At 46.0% G+C, this 26,489-nt stretch overlaps 1 protein-coding gene across 1 annotated transcript; it reads right to left on the reverse strand.

Annotated features, from left to right (window-relative positions):
* Positions 1 to 974: 974 nt before the first annotated feature.
* On the reverse strand, positions 975 to 26,038 carry WFDC1 (WAP four-disulfide core domain 1). The gene is made up of 7 exons (XM_075282194.1): positions 25,800 to 26,038; positions 15,263 to 15,455; positions 13,209 to 13,292; positions 4,411 to 4,551; positions 4,108 to 4,149; positions 3,016 to 3,079; positions 975 to 1,405 (listed from the first exon to the last, which is right to left on the reverse strand). Exons 1-6 carry the CDS (start codon positions 25,920 to 25,922, stop codon positions 3,018 to 3,020), a joined length of 645 nt encoding a protein of 214 aa, XP_075138295.1. The 5' UTR covers positions 25,923 to 26,038; the 3' UTR covers positions 975 to 1,405; positions 3,016 to 3,017.
* Positions 26,039 to 26,489: the final 451 nt, after the last annotated feature.

Raw genomic sequence — 26,489 nt, forward strand, 5'->3', positions numbered from 1 at the left:
ATGTGCGGTGGCATCCAAGGTCACTTAGGACAGCAGCAGCCATAAAAATTGGAGTTGCCCTATATGTGACCCCAACAGCGTATGACGGGACACAGTTGTGGGCAAGAGATATCAGTGACAAATTCTGTTTGCCATCTATTGCTTAAATTCTACTAGGCTGCAGTTGAACCAACGTCTAAGGTAGCAGTTTGAAGGTTTGAGACGATTTCCCTGGAAACACCCCATTGCTGAGGATGTACAAAAACTAGCACTATTTTTTTGGCTTATGATCTGGGATTGCCCACTATATACTTGGCACCCTTGTTCCACTCTCCACTGAAATTTGCCCTTTTGGTATTCTGGATGAAGAAATATGGCCGCACCACTCAGGTTATTGCTTTATATTGGATGACTCCTCTTCCACCCTTCCATGTACAGGAAGCTACTGTACTCCATCTTGCCTTATAATCAAATAGTGCATAAAGATAGAGGTTGCCCTCAAAAATTCCAAAAGTTTGGGCTTCAAGGTGTAACTCACCGCTGACCTTGTACATGGCTCCATCTCTTCACATGGCCCTTGGTGCATTTATTACTTAAGGAAGGGAAGCTGGTGAGAGTACCTGTGACCCAACTTTTATTCTTTGCCGTCCATCTATGGAGAAGATATGCTGTCTAGATAAAACTGTGTCTTTGTTTTGCCTTTTTATTGGATTTTATCCTCTTCACGGCTCCCTTGCCTGGACTCTCCTCTGGCCTTACTGTTTTTCTTTGCTTCTGATATGGACTTTTCAGCACCGTTCTGGTTGATTGTGATTCACATGTGTGTGTATGTATGTATGTATATATATATATATATATATATATATATATATATATATTCTACAGCACTCGGATTGTAATTACCTTGTGCTTTCCCTTGTATTATTTTTCTCATTGTATATTGTGTTTGTACAATTTTTCAATAAAACGGGTTTAAAACAAACCAGCACCATTGCTCCAAACTTAAAGGCTTTAATAAAATCTGGAGCTGAGCTCCTACTGTATTTGGTGACTATTCCCCTCACCAAGCTGGCGTTGCTCTATAACATACAAACTAGAAAATAAATCTAATTTAAGTGCATTTCGGATTGAAGTCTCTTTGGATTTTTTGTTCTTTTGGCTTCGCACTTCATTGTGCAATTACAATACACAAATAGTTCCCGGAGATTCCAAAAAGTCCCCGTCTTTCAGCTTTCGCCATCATCTAATTGGTCAGTGGGAAATGTAGGCTACCGGCAGGAATGAACTTAAAAATCAGGTTCTGCGGTTGTTATAGCACCAGGGTCATAAACTACTATTAATTCCATGTAATGTCACAGACTGATGACTGCCAGGGGCCTTCTGACTGATATACTCTATACGTCCTCGATAGGGGGTCACTGACAACCTGTAAATACAAAACATGAATACAAGAATCAGACTCTGAAACTACTATACTTTTTTATGCTTTACGTTTACTAAGTTAAATGCACTAGAATTCAGACCAAACATTTTTAGACATTTTGTGGCTCACTCAACAAGGGGACATGACTTAGCATAGAAGATTTCCAGAAAAATAGAATGAGTTATAATAGATATGTTGGGCCAAGGTGTCACACATCTGCCTACTTCCTACCAAGCAATGAATTGCAATATTGCTGCTTCTATAAAAAGTCTGAGAACACATGCTAACCTAAGTCTATATTCACATGGAGAAATTTAGTGCTATTTTTTAGATGGCTTGCAGCTCAAAAACTGTACAAAGTTCAGCCCTGAATCTGTTTCCCCACTCAGGCGTGTAACTAGCAAAGACTGGACCCCTTAGTAAACTTTTGACTTGGGGGCACCCCACAGAATAGCACCCCTTTCCTGGCCCCCACACAGTATAACATCCCATTTACACATATTCTAATGTTCCAAAGTGGCCTCCAGACAGTATAATATCCCATAGTGGTCCCTCCTCACAGTATAATGTCCCATAGTGGCTCCTCCACACAGTATAATGTCACCTAGTGGACCTTCCATACTGTATAATTATTATTATTATTATTTATTTATATAGCACCATTAATTCCATGGTGCTTTACATTTGGGGGTTACATACAATACACAGAATGTACAGGTAGATATAATGCTAACAATGACCGACTGGCACAGTGGGGTAGAGGGCCCTGCCCGCGAGGGCTTACAATCTATGAGGGAAGGGGGTATAATGTCCCATAGCAGCTCCTCCACACAGTATAATGTCATATAGTGGCCCCTCAATACAGTATTATGTTCCATTGTGGCCCTATGGTGTTCGCTGCAAATATCTCACTGCTCCTTCTATATTCATTGTATTAAGCAGAACAGTGATCTTGATGCGGATTCTGCTGCAGAGGTACTCTGCTGGTTAGCCACAATCATGTCAGGATAATCAGCCGGTACAACACTTCTGCTTCACAGGCCAACATCATGTTCATATGGTCTGTTCAGGTGGTGGTTTGATATACTGGATCCTGGTGACAGATTCTCTTTAAGGCCTTACGCTGGGTTCACACCTGCGTCTGGGGTCTCCGTTCTGTGGTTTCTGTCTTCTGCATGCCAGAAGACGGAAACCACAGACCGGGTCCGGCCGTGCGCGGCGGTGAGCGTTTTGCGCTCTCCGCCGCAAAACCGGATTTTTTTATCCGGACACAGAGTACTGCATGTCCGACTCTGTGTCCGGATTATAAAACCCGGTTTCGCGGCGGAGAGCGCAAAACGCTCACCGCCGCGCACGGCCGGACAGCTTTCTCACCCATTCAAATGAATGGGTGAGAGTCTCCTGCAGGTTTCCGTATCCTGCCTGTGTTTTGGGCAGGAAACGGAAACCTAAGTACGGAGACCGGGCCGCAGATGTGAACGAGCCCTGATTCACACTTCATTGATTTGTATCAGTTATTGTGAGTACAGTAATGGTGAAATGACTGTATTACTTAGCTTCAAACTGTGAATATGGCAGCAGAAGGAGCTGAGTGTACGGTGCCGCATACTGACCTCTATCCGAGCTGTTTCTGAGTCTGTTTATCGACTGCAACCACCACATTATTATAATTCCCACCTGCAAGGCAAAGATGTGTTTGTATCCAATATACTGTTATATCATCAATGATAAAAGAAACACTGACGGCAAAGTTCTGTTCTCCCATTCGGATGTTTATATCATCTATTGTGGAATATTTTACTGACTGGTCACGAGTGGGGCCTGGCAGTCTTTGTCCAGAAATTCAGCAAGGCAGCCCTTTGACTGGTAGATGTTACCTGCATTGATGAATGGTAACAAACCATCAGGACAGGAGCGGTATTAACCCCTCAATTATATGACCAAGATTCACCCAAATGTCTATTTTTCACGGCCGTTTTCAAGGATCCATCATATTTTGCAGTGAATGGAGGGATTCGTAAAATGGGCAAAAAACAGAGCATGACCTGTATCTGACACTTTCAACCAACTTTCAAAATAATGGTCATATGAATAGCCCCCCATGTACCAACAGTAAAATGAATGTGTCTTGTGAGCCTTCAATAGACTCCTGACTGTCATGGCAACAGAACGCCGGCCCTGGAAAATGGCACCTTAGTCAACATTGACCGAGGCGCTAGGCCCAAGATCATTGCAGGCACTGATGGCGACATTAGCCACGGCTTTGCTGTAGAGCCGGCGGATATGACGGCCATTCAGCTCCTGAGCGGTCACCATATTTAAATACCTAACATCTGCCGTACTATTACGGCAAATGTCAGTAAGGGGTTAGAAATGTGAAGGCCAACTTCAATTTGTCTATTCACATATCTGTTTTTTTAGAATGAGCATTTGTAACGGCCATCAAAAACACCGACATGCTTTATCTTTGGCTGTTTTCACAGACACAGACAAAAAATAAATAAATAAATCAACCAATGCACTGACACTGACAGCTAAAAACTGATGCAAAGTGGGTGACGTTCAGCCATCAAAAACACAAAAAAGGAACAGATGCAAAGCAGTTGTTAAAACAGGACATTAATGTCCGTTTTTATGTCCGCTACTTGTGTCAAAAACACCAATGTCATGTGTTTAAGGCTAAGGACCTACATTCACATACTTACCATGATAATCCTTTGGATATTTGTGTCTCAAGTTCCTTCCATCTGGAATAAAGCATAAATAAGATACTCATTTACAATTCATTGACTAGTTTTGTGGGCATTGGTCATTATATCCACATATGCACCACCTTGGTCATCCAGAGAGCTCTGCTCTGTTTCTGGAAGACCTGCTGAATAGCAAATCTGTCATCGGGATCCTGTAAACAATGGTAACCCCCATAATGGTGATGATGCCAGCTAATACTGGAGATCACCCAGCTTTCCCAGAAAAGCACAAACCTGGTCATTTCTTTTCATACTGACCAGAGTTACCCCTCTGCTTGATGCACTGTCCTCTGTTTGGGATGCCCTCAGCTGGGCTGCCAGGATTTATTATATGACATTCATACCCTGTCGGGCAGTGCAGTGGCTCATCGCCATCTTCTGTTGTGCTGCAGGCCTCCGCTGTGAATCAGAAAAAAAAGACAATTCTCATCTGGGGAGATTTCTCAGGACACAGATTTCCACCATTAACACTAGCAATCACTATTGCCAAATGGATAATTGCATTGATATATCGAGGTGGATATATTAATAGTCAACTTCTCCCTTCATCTGGATAGAACTGGTGTGTCCACCACACCTCACTACAATCCTGTAACATTCCTGAGAAATTATGATCAAGAAATACTGGTATGGGAAGAAATCTCATAACAAAACAAAAGGGGTTTTTCAGGAAACACAGAAAGCCTAGGGGTAGAGGGGGAGTTATACAATAAAAAAAACCCAGAATTGATACTTACGTTCCATATTCACCCCAGTACCAGGCTGGGTCAGAAATGCAGAGGCTACCATGAACTCTGAGGCTACTGACTGACTTCTGATATGGTACTGGAGGGAGCAGTGGATGTATCACTTTTCTTTTACACCTCATATGGTCAATCCTGGGGTTTCTATTTGTCATGAAAAACCCCTTTAATGATGACTGTAACAAATATTGTGGAGATAATATTGCATATGTATGTGTGAATATTAATGGTGATATGGGATTATGTAAGGAGATATATACATATGGGCATATGATTATTGTATATGGTATAAAGACACCCATGGACTACAGAAACAACTTATACATCGTCAAAAAAGAAGATAACTGTTACATATATATATATATATATATATATATATATATATATATATATATATATATCTCACAGCAGGATACAGAGTATACCTCAGGCTCTCAGACTTCTAGGACTTTGGTGCTCAGTAATAAAAGTAGAAGCCCACCAACATATTCAAGAAATAAGAACAACTGCAGCACTCACCGCAAAGTGACACAGCTATTCTTTCTTTTATACTAACGGTTGTGTTGTGTATGTGCTGGTGGTTGTGATTTTACTTTGGATGAATATAAACACATTTTATCGGATTATATAATGAAAAACTATCTACTTTATACCTGGGTATAAAATGTTGGTCTGCCGGTGTAGTCATTGCATTTGTACCAGGGGTGTCCAGGAGGTCAATCCATACCCTAAGCCCAGTCCAATACACTTTTAAAAACGTTAAATGAAGATGTCACGGCCAAAATGTCTTTAATTCTTCATTTAACTTGTTTTTAGTTTTTAAAAGGAAAATCAGCTGGAAGCAGTCACCTCTCTCCAAGAGTTATGTCTGAAAACTTTAATATGTGCTCTAAAATCATAAGATGCAATGGAGGATGATTTATCTTTACTGGTGTAAATGAGACGGCAGCCCATAGGAACCAGTCCGATCTCAGCTGTCATCTGTCTATTACTACTACCGTAAGTACTAATGTGATTGGTTGATACAGACGACTGCTCAACTGAACCTTCCCATGTAGGATGATGTAGTAAAGTGCCATACCCGCTACTGGCCGATAAAAACGTAAAAAATAAAAAGCATCATATTTGAAGCTTTGAATCCTGGACACTGCAACAGATGAAGGACAATTTTCCACTGGCCACATCATGGACACTTGTCCTGCAGTATGATGGTAATTGTATATATCTGTCTTCTGAACACAATATATATAATGTATACATGGATACATATAGTATGTGTAGTGAGTGAGTGCTGTATACAGAGGCGTATCTTAAAGCTACTGGGACCCATTGCAAAATCTGTAATGGGACCTCAAGTTATCTTGTGCCTTTTAGAATAGTGGTATATTTTGTGTGGCACCTGGACCTTTGGAGCCCCCTCAAACAGGGCTTGTTAGTGACTGCTAACTATGCACCCCCTATAACTACGCCTCTGGCTGTATATATGTATATTTACAATCCTCTGACAATGTCTGATAACAGAGAACAGTGTAGATTTAATTTTGCATGAAATCCTTTGAAAATTAAAGCTGTGCTGCAAATGGTTTCTATGGGCAAAAAGATTGCAGGAAAAAGTCTCTGGAACTCCTTACCAAGACACATAAGACTGACCCCCACAATCAAAGACAGGAAGAAGGCCCTGAAGACTCACCTGTTCAGAAAGGCCTACACCTGTCACCACACCACCACCTAAACAGTCTCTCCCTGTCACCTTCTGTCTCTGTCCCTCATAGATTGTAAACCAGTCATCAGCAGTAATTACTAGTCATCACCAGACATCAGTAGTCATCACTAATCATCATTTGTCATCACTCATTATCACTTTTCTTATCATTACTAGACATTACCCATTATCACCAGTAACCACCTATCATTAATCATCGGCAGTTATCACATTACCCATTATAACAAGCCATCAGTAACCATCAACAGTCATAGCCTATCACTAATTATCACCAGATATCAGTAGTCATTACTAATTATCAGCAATTATCAGCAATCACCCATCATTTCTAACCATTGTTCATCACTAGTCAACACTTATCACAATATCACACATCATCTCACATTATTATTAATCATTACCAGTTATCACCAGTTAATAGTGAGTGATTAGCAATCATCACACTTATAGTCTATCAGTAGACTCCACTTATCTTCACCTGTCATCACCAGCCATCATCCTTATCACCAATCATTACCTGTTATTTCCTTGTCATCCCTTATTCCCTTGCGTCCCACCAGCGGCACAATATGGGGTATTTTCTGCCCCTGTGTGCTGGTAGGACAGGCGGAATTTTTAATTAGCCAAGTTTTAATCACCTGGCTGGTCCCTATAAGAGGGCACCACACCCCTCCCCCTGCATGTTTTTTTCTGTCCTGTGTGTGGACAGGTGGGGAGGACTTGGTGTCCTCCTATAGGGCTCAGGGCTAAAGTAAGTCTACCTAGTCCTGGGTCCTGTTCTTGTCTCCTCCTGCTTCCATGGTCCTAGAGGAAGCAGAGGGGATTAGCAAAGCTTTCTACCCTCCCTCCTGTCCTTCCCCCCTCCCTTCACTTACCTCCTGCAGCATGCCGGCATCTTCGGCCGGGGAGCGCGCGGTCCGGCGCTTCCCCAGCGGGTATCTGGCTCCGGCGTGTGGACGGCTGCGAGGCGGAACCCTAGTCAGGGTCCTCTGTGTTGGGAGGACGGATTTCCTGGCTGCACACTTCCGGTGCGACCGCACTTCCGGTCGCAGCGGCGACTGTTTGAATCAAATTATGGTCCCCTTGGCAAAGGGGTTTTGGGAGAATATAGGGAGGCAGGGGCCTCCTCTACCCTCCCCCCCTCTTTTGGATGGCTGTATGAGGTTTAAGGGGGGGGGGGGGTTAAGGGCGGACTCCCAGGTGGCCCCGCCCCTCCGGGAAAAAAAAAAGGCGGCACATTAAAAGGTAGTGCAGTGCTTTGTATCCCTGCATTCCTAGATCCCCTAGTGGGGCTCCTAGTCTTTGACTACGGTCCAGCAGAGTACAACTTGCAACGTCGTGTATTGTGCCGCCGGTGGGCAGTTCGGGCATTATCACCTACGCCTGGTGAGAAATCTCTTATTATCTTATGGTTGTACTCCTCTTACCCAGTAATTTGGCTTAGGTGAGTGTAGCAGTTGCTACCCTTTTTCCACCATGTCTTCCTCCACCACCCACCTGGGTCCCAGAAGAGAAGGAAATCCTCCGCTAAGAGGAAACATTTTTCCTGTTGGGACTGTGACATCCCTTTACCTGTTGGTAAGTGTGTACAGGGGTGTAGGTGGTATGGTCCTCCCTGGCAGAGGCCCCCCTACTGAGGAACACTCCCCTAGAGACATAGTGGTATGGGTAAAGGAGTATATGGTGAGTACGGAACAGAATACAGTGGAAAAGTGGTTTCCTCACTTCTGGTAAGCTCCTCCTCCTTTCTTTTAGGATGAGTCGTTAAAGGACATTCGTACCTCCATTACCCAGCTCTCTAAGAAGCAGCGCACTGAGTGGCGCTCTGCTTCCCTTCCCTCCCTGGAAAGACTGCAGGTCGAGGATGACTCCTGCCCCTCTGAGGTGCAGTCGAGTATTGCCAGCAAACCCATTTTTCAATGGGACAAAACGTCAACATTGCTGAAGGCCATCCGGTCAAGGGACCAGGATGGTATGGGGGTAGCCTCCGCGTCTACCTCTGGGGGGCAGAGGGCCTTCCATGTAGACGCAGCCCTATCTGGCGTTATGGAGCAAGAGTTGAAGTCCCGGAAAAGGCTCATGTCGCCTCCAGAGTGTTCAAAGATCTGTACCCTGTGGACTCGGCCCAGCTCGACCGCGGGGGTCCTCCTCCTAAGGTGGACCTCGCGGTGGTGAAGTTATCCCGCCGGACCATAGTTCCCCTGGGGATGGGTCCAATCTGCAAGATCTCCTGGACAGGAGAATAGATTCCACCTTTAAAAGGTGTACTCCACCGCATCTGCGCAGTCGGCGGTAGCAATATCCTCCACTGAGGTTCGGATTTTCTCCGTCCTCGTCTGGCGCAGCTGGAACATGACATAGATGCTGGCATCGGTAGAGATGAGATCCTGGCATCGATGGCTCCTGTTCATCTGGCAGCTGACTTCCTGGGGGAATCCTCAAGACAGCAGTTACGGTTATCTGCCAAAACAATGGCTCAGACTACGGCCGCAAGACCATTGTGGCTGTGCCCTTGGAGAGCGGATTTGTCGTCCAAACAGGCACTCTGCGGCTTACCCTTCCAACCTTCCAACCCGGGGGCGGGTTGGATGACCTTATGGAGGGTCTGGCTGAGGATAAAGGCAGATCTCTGCCGCAAGCCTCCAGGAGTAGAAGTCGTCCTCCTCCGGTGAGGGGTCGCGGGGCCTCTCCCAGAGCCCAACCTCAAAGGCGGTACAGGTTCCGGTCCAGAGGTTCAGGCCGTGGGCGCGCCAGGGAGGAGCCAAAAAGGAAGCCGACCTTTTAAGGGTACGCCGCTCTTTGTGGCCGAACATCATGGGTGGCCGTCTGGCCCACTTTGCCACCGTGTGGAATTATTTCATCAAGGGTCCTTCCTGCTGCCCAGCAGAGCATCCTAGAGGCAGCGGTCCTGGAAGACAGGTCAAAAAGGGGCCTTGGAGAAGGTCCCTCCTCAAGAAGTAGGGAACGGAGTCTATTCCCCTGTTTTCCTAGTCCCCAAACCATTCGGGGACTGGAGGATGATAATAGACTTGAGATTTCTCAACTGGTTCCTATAAAGAAAACCCTTCCGGATGGAAACTATAGACTCCGTGACATCCTTCATGTAACAAGACGAGATGATGGCAACCCTGGATCCCAAGGACCCTTACCTACACATGCCTATCTTCCTTCCACACAGAAGATATCTGAGAATTGCCAGCTGGAGATCTGGCCACAGAGAGCACTTTCAGTTCACCGCCCTCACTTTCGGCATATCATCAGCCCCATACGTCTTTACCAAGACGGTCGCCCCCGTTGCCGCCGCTCTGAGATTAGAAGGCCTTTTCGTGGTTCCTTACTTGGATGACTGGCTCATAAAAGCTCAGTTTACTTCAGTGCTTCTTCAGCATTTTCAGATCGCCGTATCCTTCCTGCAGAAGTTAGGATGGGTGATCAACTGGGAGAAGTCCGAGATAGTGCCAGCCACCCTAAAGAAATTTCTCGGGTTCATTCTGGATTCCCAGAACATGCAGATCTATCTTTCCAGCCCAAGGAAACTAAAGATGGAGGTGGCCGCCCGATTCCTCCTCAGAACTCGGCGGGTGACCATCCAGACCGCCATGAAGGTTTTAGGCTTGATGTCATCCTCGGCCAGGGCGGTCCCTTTGGTCTTTATGGCATTTGCGTCCCCTCCAGAAGGAAGTGTTGAGCGCCTGGAACAGGTCTCCACCGGGACTGCAGGAGAAGATCTGCCTTTCTCCCAGTACCCGTCTTTCTCTCAGATGGTGGATACACCTGAAGGACGGAAGGTCCACGGTTCCAACAAAATGGATCCTGCTGACTACAGATGCGTCCCACAGGGGATGGGGAGCCCACCTACACGACAGGACTATACACGGCGTTTGGGCGCATCCGGAAGAGGGGTCACCCAACCTGAAGGAGCTTCAGGCAGTATACCTTGCCTTGTGTCATTTCGCCCTCCTCCTCAAAGGAAGGGCGGTCAAGGTCCGGTCGGACAACAGGACAACGGTTATATATATAAACAAGCAAGGCGGCACCAGATCCCCGGCCCTTCAAAGAACCACGAACTTAATCTTCACATGGGCAGAGAAGAACCTGTCCCATCTATCCGCTGTTCACATCAAGGGCTCCCTGAACATAGTAGCGGATCAGTTGAGTCGGCGTACCACCGTATCGGGAGAATGGTCGCTTCATCCAGGAGTGTTCCAACAGTTCGTCCAAAGATGGGGTCCCAGATGGGGTCCCAGAGGTCGATCTTATGGCGACCTGACTCAATGCCAAGGTGGAAACCTTCTGTTCCCTGTATCAGGAGGACAATCCCTTGGCAGTGGATGCCCTGTCCATCCCATGGAGGTTCAGGCTGATTTACATCTTCCCTCCAGTTCCCATCATACCCAGGGTATTGATGAAGATAAGACAGGACCAAGTCTCGGGTATCGCCATAATCCCGTTCTGGTCAAAAAGGACTTGGTTTGCCCAGCTCATGAGGATGAGTCAAGGCATATAGTGGAGGCTTCCCCCCCCCCCCCTCCCAGACCTGGTAACTCAAGGAGAGCTGATCTGCCAGGATCTGAGGAGATTCAACTTGACAGCCTGGAAGTTGACCAGTCCCTATTAAGGAATAGAGGACTTTCAAGTGCCGTCCTGAAGACGATGTCATGTGCCTGCGCAGTATCAACAAACAAAAGTTACCAGAGGATTGGTAACATATTTAATGACTGGTGCCAGGAGCACGAAGTGGACTCCATGGATCCCCCAGTGGGGGTGATCCTGGACTTCCTTCAGGACGGCCTAGACAGGGGGCTCGCGGTCGCAACCCTGAAGGTGCACGTGGCCGCCCTGTCCGCCTGTCTGGGGAGGCATTTTTCTCAAAACTCTCTAGTAAGCACCTTCCTAAAAGGTGCAGGGAGATTGAGACCCGCAGTATCTGCGCCTGTCCACAAGTAGGGACCTCAGCACGGTCTTGACGGCACTATGCGAAAAGCCATTTGAGCCTCTGGAGGCTGTTGAACCAAAGTTTCTCACCTTTAAGGTGGCATTCCTCTTGGCAGTAACATCGGCCAAGAGGGTGGGTGAGTTGCAGGCTTTTTCCTGTAAGGAGCCTTATACCAGTTTCTTTGAGGACCGGGTCCAATTAAGATTCCTCCTGGGTTTTACACCCAAGATACCCTCCGCTTCCAACAGAAGTCAGTTGGTCACGCTTCCTGTATTCCATCCAGCTCCCTCTACAGCGGAGGAAGTCAAGCTGCACTCATTGGATCTATCCAGATGTCTAAGGATATACATAGAGCGCACTCGCTCTTTCAGGAGAGCAGAAAACCTGTTTCTCAATTTCTTTGGGAAATTGAAAGGGCTGGCGACTTCTAAACCCACCATATCTAGGTGGGTGAAGGAGGTCATTAAAATATCATTTACGTCCCAAGGTTTACCTCCACCTTCCTTGCTGACAGCGCACTCCACGAGGGCGGTAGCCACCTCCTGGGCAGAGAGATGCGCTTTGCCGCTGGAGCAGATTTGTGCGGCAGCGTCGTGGAGCTCAGACTCCACATTTGTGAAACACTATAGGCTAGCCAGCCATACTGCTGAGGCCTCAGCATTTGGCTGGACGGTATTGAGCTCAGTTGAGCGCCAAAACCCACCCTAAGTGGAGAATTACTTCTTATCTCCCCATATTGTGCCGCTGGTGGGACGCAAGGGAATGAATGGTTATGTGGATAACCTGTTTTCCCTAAGTCCCAACAGCGGCACAAGTCTCCCTCCCTAGAAATCACTGGAGGAGAGCAATACAAAACATGTACTGATTGTTACGTGCATTTTTATGTAAAACTGAGGTGTGTTGTGTATATAAGGATGTATAAACATCACAACAATGTACTAGATGCTATGTATAGGACCTATGTTGGTTACTTTGTATTAACACGCAGGGGGAGGGGTGTGGTGCCCTCTTATAGGGACCAGCCAGGTGATTAAAACTTGGCTAATTAAAAATTCCGCCTGTCCTACCAGCACACAGGGGCAGAAAATACCCCATATTGTGCCGCTGTTGGGACTTAGGGAAAACAGGTTATCTACATAACCATTCATTACTAAAGATGGGCAACTGAGGGTGGGTTCACATCTGCGCCCGTGCGCGCTTTTAGCAATCCAGCTGGGTTTCCGTCTCCTGCCCCGAGAAACTGGACAGGGGACGGAAACCTGGCAGTCAGTTTTCAAACCCATTCAAGTGAATGGGTTGGAAAAGTGAGCGCCCGTGGGCATTTTGTACCTGTCCGTGGCGAAACCTTTTTTTTTTATCCGGACACAAAGCCCTGCATGTCCGACTTTGTCATTATTAATCATCAGAAATCATTAACCATCACTAGTCATCACTCATCATTATAAGTCATCACTAAACATCACTAGTTGGGACTTAAAATCACCAGTGGTCGCCCATCATCACCAGTTCTCACTTGTCATTATCAGTTACCCTTCGTCCTTACTAGTCATCAATAACCATTACTATCCATCACTCTAACACTCGTTATTACCAACCACCTTCTGTCATCACTAGTTATTATATATCATCATGGGTTCTGAGGTATGAGCTGTACCTTGTAAGGCTTCCTCAGGTCCATCCAGTAGCCAGCCATTGCCCCCCAGCCAGCGAGGTTTGGGCTGTACCAGCCAGTCTAGCACTGCAATGATAGAAAGGATGATGTCGTCATTGACAGACGGTGGGACCGTGTACATAAGGCAAAGACAGGATCATCATCTAATATTGAAGACACATTTTAATTTATTGACTGCAACTAAATTCAGAATGATCAACAACCCCCAGAAGGATCCTGCTAGTACCACAGCACAGGATCTGGAAGGGTTAAATGCACTGCACACTCAGATACAATATGCAGGGGAGGGGTTGTGTCCACTATGTACAGTGCACATAGAGCAACTTGTGTTTCAGGAACTGTCAGGACTGTGAGAATTCAGGGGTGGGGGGCACCTTTTTCCCTTTCCCATCTGGTGCACTTAGAGCAGTTATTGTCTAAGACTACATGAGCTTTTCATCAGGGGTGTAACTAGCAAAGACTGGGCCCTCCAGAAAATTTTTGGGCTCCCCCAACCACCACAGAATAGTGCCCCCTTTCCTGGCCCCCACACAGTATAACGCCCCATTTACACACATTATAATGTCGCAAAGTGGCCTCCAGATGGTATAATGTCCCATAGCAGCCCCTCCACATGGTGTAATAATAATAATAATGTCCCATAGCGGCCTCTCCACACAGTATTATGTTCCACAGTTGCCCCTGCACATAGTATTATGTCCTTCTGTGGCCCGTGCACACAGTATTATGCCCCATAGTGACCTCTGCACATAGTATTATGTCCCACAGTGGCCTCTGCACATAGTATTATGTCCCACAGTGGCCTCTGCACATAGTATTATGTCCCACAGTGGCCTCTGCACATAGTATTATGTCCTACAGTGGCCCGTGCACACAGTATTATGCCCCATAGTGACCTCTGCACATAATATTATGTCTCACAGTGGCCCCTGCACATAATATTATGTCCCACAGTGGCCTCTGCACATAGTATTATGTCCTACAGTGGCCCATGCACACAGTATTATGCCCCATAGTGGCCTCTGCATATAGTATTATGTCCCACAGAGGCCCCTGCACATAATATTATGTCCCACAGTGGGTAACCATGACACCCATGAAATATTATTATACTCTGGCATCTTTTCAAACCCCAGAGTATAATAATCAGAGATCCAGGGAGGTGAAAAACATAAAAAACAATGTTATTTACCTCTCCCGGGCTCCAGCGTACTCCTTGCTTCTTTCGGCCCTCTTCAATGTCGGTACAGACGCCACGTGGGCCTGGCCAGTGTCGTGACGCATAATGACACCGGCCTGGGCCATGTGACATCTGGGACATCATCAAAAAAGGCCCGAAGACTGCCAGAGAATGCCGGAAAGGTGAGTAACACTGTTTTTTATGTTCGCTTACCTCTCCTGGCTCTCCGATCATTATACTCCAGGGTCTGAAAAGACTCCCGAGGATATGTATAGCAGTATTTCTTGGAGTTCACCCAACAAATACTCTTGCCTGGGGCCTCAGTTACCGATCCCCGCTTCTACTCATAGTTGCCTCTGTTTCCCATTCTGCACTCCAGGGGCACCCACGACATAATATGGGACGCAGAAGGGGAAGGGGAGGCGGCCATGAGCAGGCGTGGGGATCGGTAAGTAAATAAAGCCCATTACCTGCTGGGGTTACTCCACAGGGTCCCCTAAGGTCCCTGGCCATGTAGCAGCTGTTACCCCGGTATTTACACCACTGAGTTTCACCTAATGTAACAAAATCCAACAAAAGAACAATCTGGGAACTGTTTTTAGGTTATTAAAAATTCTGTGCAACAGTTTTTCAGTTCTACATGGTTGACAACCGATATGGCTGCTGGGACTGCTCCCAGAACTGTTGTCACCCTGCTTTCCCAGGAACAGATAAACTGTAACTAAGAAATGATTTCATATTTAGTTTGCAGTCATCTCCAGTTCTGTTTCTGCTCTCTGGATATTGAATCTGTTTCCACAGAAAGAAGAATATGAAGCTGTGATGTGAAGTTCTACAGTATTGGGGGTCACTGTACCTGGAGGGGGCTGCACAGACTCCAGGCAGGCGTATATACATCCATTGAAGCAGCACCGCTTGTGGCGCTCACACTCCGAGTCGGATCTGCAGCTCAGGACATCACAGGCTCGCTCCGGAAGAGTCTGTGGTGGCGGAGGGCAGCGGTCATTCTTTTGGTTGGTATTGTGTGGGTGTAGCGGGTATTCATAGTCCTGGGGATATAAAGGAGGTCAGGTTAGTCAGAGAACACCCCTGTATACCTCTCTATACTCAGGGCCGCCGATAGGCCAGTACTACTGGTACTGGCGTCAGGGGCCCGGCCAAATTGAAAAATGGGGGGGGCCCGGTTTTGGCCCGCCACCATGTTCCGGCCCCCTGGCGCCCGTAGCAGTCATTGTGTATGTCCTATTTCAACTCAGATCTGCATCCAGAGGACGCAGATCTGAGTTGAAGACATACGCGGCTGAAGCAAGGAGCTGACACAGGTCAGCTTCTCGCTTCGCTGCTGCGCGCCTCTCTCCCTGACACATATGCAGCTGAAGCGAGGAGCTGACCTGTGTCAGCTCCTCGCTTCGCCGCCTCCGCTACTGGCTTGTAGACGCGATGTGATGACGTCACATCGCGTCTATAACTGTGCGCCACTGAGAGAGAGGCGCGCAGAGAGCTGCAAGGGAACGAAGGAGAAGGTAAGTCAGTCAGTGTAATGTGGAACGTGAAACTGGGGGCAGAGAGAGGACGGCATGACACTGGGGGCAGAGATGGAGAGGACGGCATGACAATGGGGGCAGAGATGGAGGGGACATGAATATGGGGGCAGAGATGGAGAGGACGACATGACAATGGGGGCAGAGATGGAGGGACATGAATATGGGGCAGAGATGGAGGGGACATGAATATGGAGGCAGAGATGGAGAGGACGGCATGACAATGGGGGCAGAGATGGAGGGGACATGAATATGGGGGCAGAGATGGAGAGGACGACATGACAATGGGGGCAGAGATGGAGGGACATGAATATGGGGCAGAGATGGAGGGGACATGAATATGGGGGCAGAGATGGAGAGGACAGCATGACAATGGGGGCAGAGATGGAGGGACATGAATATGGGGGCAGAGATGGAGGGGACATGAATATGGGGGCAGAGATGGAGGGGACATGAATATGGGGGCAGAGATGGAGGGGACATGAATATGGGGGCAGAGATGGAGAGGACGGCATGACAATGGGGGCAGAGATGGAGGGACATGAATATGGGGGCAGAGATGGAGGGGACATGAATATGGGGGCAGAGATGGAGGGCATGAATCTGGGGGTAGAGATGGAGGGGACATGAAACTGGGGGCAGAGATGGAGGGGGGGAACATGAAACTGGGGGCAGAAATGGATGGGCGGACATGAATCTGGGGGCAGAGATTGGGTGGGAGACATGAAACTGGGTGCAGATGAAGGGTGTATATGAAGCTGGGGGAGAGATAGAGGGGGGACATATAATGTACGGGTGACTGTAGGAGGATTATACTGTGTGCGGGCACATGAAAAATTAATGAGAATGGGTGGAGTCAACATAACGGTGGGTGGGGCTAAATTTGCCGCAGCGCGCAAAGCGCGCCACACATTTTGACACGGGGCAGTGGAAAGATGTTAGAAGGTGGACGGGAGGGGAAGGGGGATTGTTGGGGCATCGGGAGTGCGGCACTGCGGAGAGGGAACTGGGGCCTGATTAAGCCTTGTAAAGCTGCTAAATAAAGGTAAATGTAATACAGAATTGGTATGTCGCAAAATAAAGTAGTTTTAAAATGGCGGCAGCGGGGGGGGGGGGGGCCCAGACACTTAGGCTGTATGGGGCCCCAAAATTCCTGATGGCGGCCCTGTCTATACTGCAATCACTCTGGGGAAAAAAGAAGGGGGGGATAGGGGGGCTTACATAAATAGCAGTTCACTATAACTGTGTAATCTAGTCACGGGTGGTCTCACAGCTGCAGATACCACTCACATACAGCAGACCTATATACACTATGGAAATCTGCACATTCTCTGTATATAAGGACACATCCCTGCAGTAAACAGACCTGGGAACACTACCATCAGTGTCCTGAAGATGGTGCTGTAGAACAAGCAGTGTGAACCAGTGGCATTACAGGAATGTCACAAGTCACATGACTGGACGGGACCATCTGCTCCGGAGATGATGGGAGTCAGCGCTATATTTACTTTACCGCCTAATATTCCAAAGGACAACATTTCAGGGGATGTGGGGGCTGCTGCCCGTCACCTTGGACATGCTGGTTTATTTCTGGCAACTGTAACACTAGATTGTTAGCTCTGAGGACAAGGGATGGCAGCAACAGGAATTATATATATAATTATGGGAATATTGCCCCCAACCGTCCAGAAATTCCACAAATCAGACAAAGCAATGTAGATTTATGTTATGCAGTTGCTATTTATGCAGTTGCCCAATACACAAGTACAGATATAGGCGATTACACAACATTATTGTTCTCTGAATTTGCATTTTTAACATTGTTTTTGGTCATAAAAGTGGTGGCCAGATGTTACTTTAACATCTCCATACACAGCAGTTTGGTTGGGGGTATTTGGGGGTTTGTGGTCTGCTCTGACTATAATGTATTTCTGATTTCTCCAGACATAATATGTCTTACAAATGTAACTAATTAACCTCCCCTAAATAAATAGTAAAAACAATTGGAACCCAAGATGGCCAGCAGCTTTCTTCTATTGCGTGCCAATTTTTTTTTCTTTTAAATAGTCAACGAAGAAGCAGTCAGTGTGCCGAGCAAAAACTGTAAGGATGTCAACCCAAGTGTTTGTAATATTTCTCTTATTGTGGTCCTTTCATGTGACTTTTTTTTTTTTTTTATGTAAATTGTGAGCCCCACATAGAGCTCACAATGTACATTTTTCCCTATCAGTATGTCTTTTTTGGAATATGGGATAGAAGCCCCTAAGTGGACCAGAAGGATGGAAACCCAAACTCTAGTGTGATCCACCATTAGCAGTAGAGTAGAGGATCTGCAGTAAACCTGCTATGACAAGCACAGAATGTCCCCTTGCATAGTCCGGCCTTTTTTGTTCTATAAACCCATACAAATTTGTCCAGTCCTATTGAAATGAACAAGCACCTACTTTGGCATGTTCAGCTGCCATATCATACTTTACTTTTGCACTTGCTTCAAGGTACAAAAATAAAATGCACTGGCAATTGTTGCCCTCTGACTAGGCTAGCTCACAGCCCGGGCACAGGTTGCCATGCCTCATGCTTTCCCCCTTATTGCTTCCTCCCCTTCAACTGTGTTTACATGGTCCATAACAGAGAGGGATTACCTGGAGAAATAGAATTTTAAACATTAGAGAGAGCCCTATGCCAATTGAGGTGAAGTCCCCAAGCTGCAGCCAAAAAACACTGCGGAAAAGAAACGCATTGCAGTTTTTTCGACAGAAGGTCCGCAGAGTTTTCCTGCTACATAGGGCCCCGGTCTAGATATAAGATAAAATAAAATAATCCTTTAATAATCCCACCTTGGGAAAATTTCAGTGTTACAGTAGCATGGTAATACAGATGCAGGATAATGCACAGTAATATATTACAGAAGGAAACACAAATAAATTGAGAAAAATACTATACTAGGAATCAATAGCAGCTAAGGAAGAAAAACAAAGAAAGAAGACTTAAGGATCATCTAGTTCTCTCTCTTCGCTTGGTCTAATGTAGATTATGTAGCCTGACCGCGGTTGGGAGGAAGGATCTCCGATAGCGCTCCTTCTTACACTGGGGGTGAAGCATTTGGTCACTTACAGTGCTGCCAAGTCCCATCAAGGTCTCATACACGGGGTGGGATTTATTCTCCAGCATGGAGCTCACCACGGACAGTACCCTACTGTCACCAACCACCTGTACTGGGTCCAGGGGGCTCCCCAGGACAGAGCTGGCCCTTCTAACCAGTCTGTCAAGTATATTTCTGTCTCTGGTTGATTTACTGCTCCCCCAGCAGGCTACACCGAAAAAGAAGGCTGAAGCAACCACAGAATTGAAAAAGACCTGAAGTGCTGACATTGGCACAGGTGCTGGAGGTTGCTGACCCCTGGTTTAGATCCCCCAAAAATAATATTGGATGGGGGAATTTATCTACACATCTCTGCCAGTTTTCAAGTGTACATTTGTGATAATGTTGAGCATCTTTAGTGCAAGGCCCTTTCTTGCACCAAAATGTGCCACATTCCCTGTTCTGCACGCTTATGCCACTTTCTGTAGATGTGGCCGTCACACTGGGAGGGAATTTATCTACACACTTACTCCAGTTTTCTTATGTAGATGGCTGATACTTTGGCGCATCTTTGGCACAAGGCACTTTCTTGCACTAAAGATGCAGAACATCCCCTTTTCTGTGCCTTGCTCAGATCCTTTAGATAATTCAGGTGCACCTTGCGCTAGTCTGGGATTTATTAAGAATGGCATACTTAATGGAATACAGTATTCACCTATGTCAGCAGTCAAGTCAGATGCTAAAAAGTGAATGTTTCATACAGGCCAAGATGAAGCCCATTTAATAACAGCTGATCAGTTTCCAATACTGAATGTGAAAAAGGTACGGCACTCAAATTGTGCAGAAATGCCCCAGTGGCCTGGGCACGGTGGCACGGATGACATGCAGTGTTGCTGCTTGGCTCCTGAGGTCACGTAGAAATTTTTGTATTTGCTCATTTATTAAAAAAAAAAAAGAGATCAGATATGTCCCCCTCTCCTTGATATCAGCGCCCAGACCATCGTCCCTGGCACTGCCAGGAACACTCTTATTCTCATGTCACCAGGAGAATGTCCTCATCCGAACTCTCAGGAGAGAGAAGTATCCCAGACACAGCCAGAGCTAATGCCGGATCATCCCTTAACAAAACACCGGAAAACAAGTGAACATTGCCCGTCACACCACCCCCAACTCAAAGGATAATATAACATATACAGTTAACACAGGTCAGACATCACTGCTTTATGGGGAGTCATACTAAAGTGTGAGGACCTTGAATTGTTCGCTGTTTCTGCCAGAGGCCAACGATGAATCAACACCATTACTGTGCCCATAAGGGTTGTCACCCAGCTTTCTGCAAATTCTATATCAATATAAATGTAAAGTCTAATGTCTCTACCATCTCCATTTTCCCTATTTGTCAGTCTCCACTGCTGTTCTGGCATTCTATTAATGAACCAGGATGTTCAGGATGAACATGTTCTTCCAACTAAGTGGAGTATTGTGACTATAAATGGTAAGATAAAAAGTAAATGTAGTCATGCAGTATACACAGCAATATGTACACAGCAATATGTTAGTTAGTGTTAGTGAGGGATCAGACTCTGTATATGTTGTATATTACTCATCATGGACAAACTGCAGCTGTCCTGACCTCACACCAGTACTGAATGGCGCACTTAACTCCTTCCTGCTGGGAATGTATGAAGCGCCTGCACTTAATGCATTCATCAAATCAAACCTCGTTCAGATGGATGGATATGGCTGCATTTGTTCCAGCACTACCAATGACAGCATCATGGGGATCTATATGACCCACACAAGGAACAGGCTAGAATAAAAACACAGCAGGAGTATTTTTTTCAACCATTAGCTCTATTTGTACTTCCTATTGCATTTTGTTAAAGGGGACCTGTCACCTACAATTAGGACACTAAACCACCAACAGGTCCTTAAAGGGGTATTCCCATTTTAGGAAGTTATCTTTTATACATATAATAGGGGGTAACTTGCAGATCGGTGGGGTTGGACGATTATGATCCCCCACTGATCAGGAGAAAGGGCGAATTGTGTTCCCTCTTCTGAATAGAGTGTTGATGATAACAGACACGCACTGCTCTATTTATTTCAATGGGAGCATCGGAAATAGACGAGCAGATGTATTATGACTATTTCTGGCATTAAAATGGATAGAGTGACAGAACTTCTAACTAGACCAAGTAAGTGTCCCTCTGGGATGGTCTCGCCAACCCCCTCTCCAACCCATGGCCAGGGAAGTTGTCTTCCTGCTCCTAAAGTGCTGTCAGTGCACTAATTGCACTCAAACTGGCACGTTGTAACCAGTGTATTCTGACGTAGATGGTATTTGGCTTAACACAGATTATCAGTAGTTGCTCAGCAGTAGGAAGCAGCCAGGTTCAACATCGGAAGTCCACACAACAGGAACAGAAAACTTTTCTTGATGTGGGAATGACAGTCCAATGGTACACTTTGTGTCTGCCCACTTCTCACAGAAGTTTGCACTAATATGACAGCAGGGCATCAAATCGAAGTGCATGAAACCAGCACATCAAGCGGGCACCAAAGACACAATGCCACTGCAATGGGCACAACCAAGTTTAATCCATTTGGAGAGCCAGGGTCCATAAATGTGATGTGTTTCATGATTTCAATGTCAAATTCTTTGGAGCCACATCTAATGTGTAATCGGTCCGTCTTCTTATGCTGAAACTCCCAGCCAGACTTTTGTTATTTCTTTTTATTTCACATGGTTTGTAAGTATTTGTCTTTTTATTCCATCATTTTATTGTAATGCACTGTACCTTTTGTGTGTATTAAATTTAAAATTTAATAAGACTGACCTTTGGCTCTAACATTTGCACATTTCCAAAGAGTAACTACTAGCTGTGTTACCTCATTCATGTGCTAGTGTGCGTGGGGTAGATATTGGTATACAATGAGTGCATATATCATGGGTGAGACCGGCTTCAATGCAAAACTGTGTGTGGGCATGGAGCAACAGAGGTGAGTGTGATGAGACTCTAAGTAAGTATAAAGGTTTTTTTAACCCCTGTATAGACATTGACTTACTCATTGACTTGTAAAAAACAGCAGCAGTATAAATCTGTCGGGACTTGCTGTATTAAAGAGTAGCCAATAAAAATGTATTGTTAAATGCATAGTCAGTGTTTTTGCAATAATAATAAAGAAATAGATACAGATCTATGATGCACAAGTGCACATTTACAGAAATGACGATAAGGCACACTATGTGAAATATCCAACATCAGAATAATTCCTAGAAATGTGCGCCATATTTATCAACCTACACAGGGGCGTAACTACCGTGGTAGCAGCAGTAGCAGCTGCCACAGGGCCCGGGCCATTAGGGGGCCCGGTGACAGCCGCTACCGCTGCGGTTTTTTTCAATAGGCAGTTACGGGCCCTATTCACTTGCCGATCCTGGCTGGGCCGGGATCGGCAAGTGACACCACGGGCCCCACAGAGGCTATCATTATACTCGGGGGTCTTTGCAGACCCCCGAGTATAATGACCGGCGGATCGGGAGAGGTAATAAACATAAAAAACTGTTACTTACCTCTCCGCGATCCTGCCAGGCCTCCGTCCTACTGTTGTCTGACGTCTCTGACGTCACATGAACCCGGCATGCTTCCCGGGTCATGTGACGTCCGACGTCATTAACGAAGGACGCGAGAGGAGGACAGTACAGCACAGGAGCCGGGGAACAGGTAAGAAGCAACAGTGGGGGGTTTTTTTAATGTTTTTATTCCCGATTTAGTCTCCGATTATTATACTCTGGGGTCTGAAAAGACCCCAGAGTATAATAATTGTTTATGGGTGTCCACAGAGGGACACTATAGGGGTTAACACTGTGTGCAGGGGACACTATAGGGGTTAACACTGTGTGTGCAGGGGACACTATAGGGGTTAACACTGTGTGTGCAGGGGACACTATAGGGGTTAACACTGTGTGTGCAGGGGACACTATAGGGGTTAACACTGTGTGTGCAGGGGACACTATAGGGGTTAACACTGTGTGTGCAGGGGACACTATAGGGGTTAACACTGTGTGTGCAGGGGACACTATAGGGGTTAACACTGTGTGTGCAGGGGACACTATAGGGGTTAACACTGTGTGTGCAGGGGACACTATAGGGGTTAACACTGTGTGTGCAGGGGACACTATAGGGGTTAATACTGTGTGTGCAGGGGACACTATAGGGGTTAACACTGTGTGTGCAGGGGACACTATTGGGGTTAATACTGTGTGCAGGGGCAAGTAAGTAAGGGACATAATAGAGTGCGGAGGAGGGGGTCAGTCGAGGTCTTCGGCGTCAGTTGGGATGGGGGGGGCCCCATGTCAAAAGTTCGCCACGGGGCCCCGCCATTCCTAGTTATGCCACTGAACCTACACTAGTCTCGCTCTATACCGTCTCATCATCAGTAACAGATGTCCAGTACCCACATGTCGTGATCCCCCCAGCGCTGACGCATTTCCTGTTCGCTCCAGGCAACACACAAGAATCTCCTAGATCTCCTACATACACAGTGCAAGAGAAGTTGCACCGGGCAGTGCCAATACACATAACACAAGATAAGTTATACTGTGCAGCATCCATGTATATAAAACAAGAGAAGAGATACTGTGCATGTCTATACATACAGCACAAAGAACTAGTACTGAGAAGTGTTAATACACACAGCACAAGAGAAGAAGTGCTTTTCAGTGTCCATACATACAAGTATAAAAAGTGGTACTGTGCAATGTTCATACATACAGCGCGAGAGAGGTTGTACTGCGCAGTGTGCATACATACATTGCAATAGAAGTGGTACTGCGCAGTGTCCACGCATACATAACAAGAGCAGATACTGAGAATTACACCCAGTATACTGGACCGAAGATTGGTACCACGTAGTGCCCATACATGTAACACATACGTTATGTTGTGCAGCATCCATACATAAAGAACATTAAAAAGTTACAGTGTGCAGTGTCCATATATACCAAGTAAAAGCAGATACTAAAACTTACAGCCAGCATAAAGGACAATAGAAGTGGTACTGTGCTGAGTCTGTGTATGCAAATTAATTTTATATACTAAGAGTGTCACCTTGCATAGAGGTCAAGGGAAGTGGTACTGTACAGTGTCATATATGCAACATAAGGGTAGACACTGAAAATTACATCCAGCATATCGGAAAAGAGACGTAGTACTATGCAGTGTCCATATATACAGAATCAGGACAGATAATGAGAATTACTCCCAGCATACAGGACATGAGAAGTGGTACTATGCAGTATTTATATACAGAATAAGAGTATATAGGTCAAATGAAGTGATACTATGCACTTTCCATCTGTATAATATGAGCATATATCGTAGAGAATTAAATATGCCAGTTTTTTGTGTAGATGGATGTGGCACATTTTTGGCAAATGGCCCTTTCTTGTGCCAAAGATGTGCCACATTGCTCCTTCTGTGCCCCGCTTACCACTTTTATGAAAGTGGGTGGTGCACGCAGAGACCAAGGGGTGGGGGCACCTCAGCTCAGCAAATTTACTACAATTAAATGTACTATACCTAAAATCTATGTAATTTCCTGACTGGTGTAGATTTTGGCACACAAGTAGGCCAGAGACTATTAATAATTCAGGCACGGTTAGCAAGAGCCGGGGAAGAAATTAAAACTTATGTACAGAATGCCGGTCTTAAATGGGTTGTCCAGTCCCTACATAATCAGTATTACAGGGAGTCTATCACTGTCCCCAGCTACTTTAAACTGCTCCCATAGTGCTGTAGATACTGTTATTGGAATAAAACAATACCTTTCTTATGTTTCAGAGCCCCAGGGATGCACAGAAAAAGTACTGCTGCATCATCACTAAACATGCCCATCCTGCATTCAGCTTGGTGTGAGTTTATCCACTGTCCAGTGGGACAAGTTGGGTGCAGGATAGGTGTGTTTAATGATGATGTAGCAGTGATCAGTAATAGAAGAAAACTCCGCCTGTGCCCCAAAATACTCATCTGATCTGAGTAAAGAATAAAAGTGCTTTTTCTACGCATCCCTGGGGCTCTGAAACATAAGAAATGTATAGTTTTTATTCTGCTAACAGCATTTACAGCACTATACAAGTGGTTTAACGTAGCTGGGGGCAGTGATAGATTCTATTTGGGGTATCATTTTGGTGCTGATGACCCTTTTAATAAATTCCCTCCATTAAGAATGACACTCAGAATACAGGACAATAAGTGGTATTGTGAGTCATTCAAATATATATAGAATAAGGAAAAATGAGAATTACAGACAGTATACAGGACAAGAGATGTGGTATTGTACACTCTCCATCCATATATACAGAAAAAACAGATACTGAGAGTTACAAGCCCTATACAGGAATGGTACTGTGAACTGTCCATATACACAGATTAAGAGCAGATACTGGGAGTTTCACCTACTATACAGGACAAGAGAAGTGATACTGTGCAGTGTCATATATACAGAATATGAGGAGATACTGAGAGTTACAACCAGCATACAGGGCAGTGGTACTGTGTACGGTTCATATATAAAGAATATATCCAGAATTACATCCAGCATATAGGACAAGAGAAGTGGTACTGTGCAGTATATATAGATATATATCTATATATACAGAAAATGCTGATGAGATGCTGAGAGTTACATCTACTACACAGAACGTGGAGGCTGCTAGTACGTGTGCGCCGGGTACATGCGGATAGCTAAGTGTCCTCGCCAGTTACCTCGTCCTTGTCGGTGACTCTCAGATGCAGCGCTCTCTTCCTCAGGCTCCGGGCGGCGCAGGGCGCACACAGGGCGCAGATCAGTAGGCAGCACAGCACTGCACTCCAGCTCTCCCCGGCCATTCTCCGGCTGCTGGGGCTGTGAGGCTGGGGGCGGTGATAGATACTGAGGAGGAGGGAGCCGGGGCTTCCAGGAACAGCTGCCCGGCCAAGTGCTGGCTCCGGCGGTGATGGGAGGTTGTAATGTAAAGGGGAGGTTAGATGTAAGGATGGAGGCTTTATAATGGCAGGGGGAGATGAGAGTGTATGTGGGGGGAGTTGCATTGGAGATGGTAGGATGTAAGCCTAATGTATAGGGTGTGAAAAAGTTACTGCTGCACACACTGGATTGCATGAAGTGCAGTGAATTTATTTACAAAGCAAAAGTTCGTGATTACAGTCATTGTGCCATGGAGATAGGAAAATCAGCATGCAAATAAAAAGAGCAATAGATCAGCAATTTTTTAAGGTTTCGGTCGTTGAAACGTATAGCAGCGTAAAAAAGAGCGTAGTCAAGAAAGGAAATGAGTAACACAACAATGGGGAAAAGTAATACTGAGCTAACAAGTCTATATGTGAACTGGAGGAAACAGAATGAGATTAAAGGTGGAAATATCAAGTGGGAGCCATAGGTAATATACAGAACAAGTT

Source organism: Leptodactylus fuscus, chromosome 7 (assembly GCF_031893055.1).
Source record: "Leptodactylus fuscus isolate aLepFus1 chromosome 7, aLepFus1.hap2, whole genome shotgun sequence".
In the NCBI taxonomy this organism is placed as follows: Eukaryota; Metazoa; Chordata; class Amphibia; order Anura; family Leptodactylidae; genus Leptodactylus; species Leptodactylus fuscus.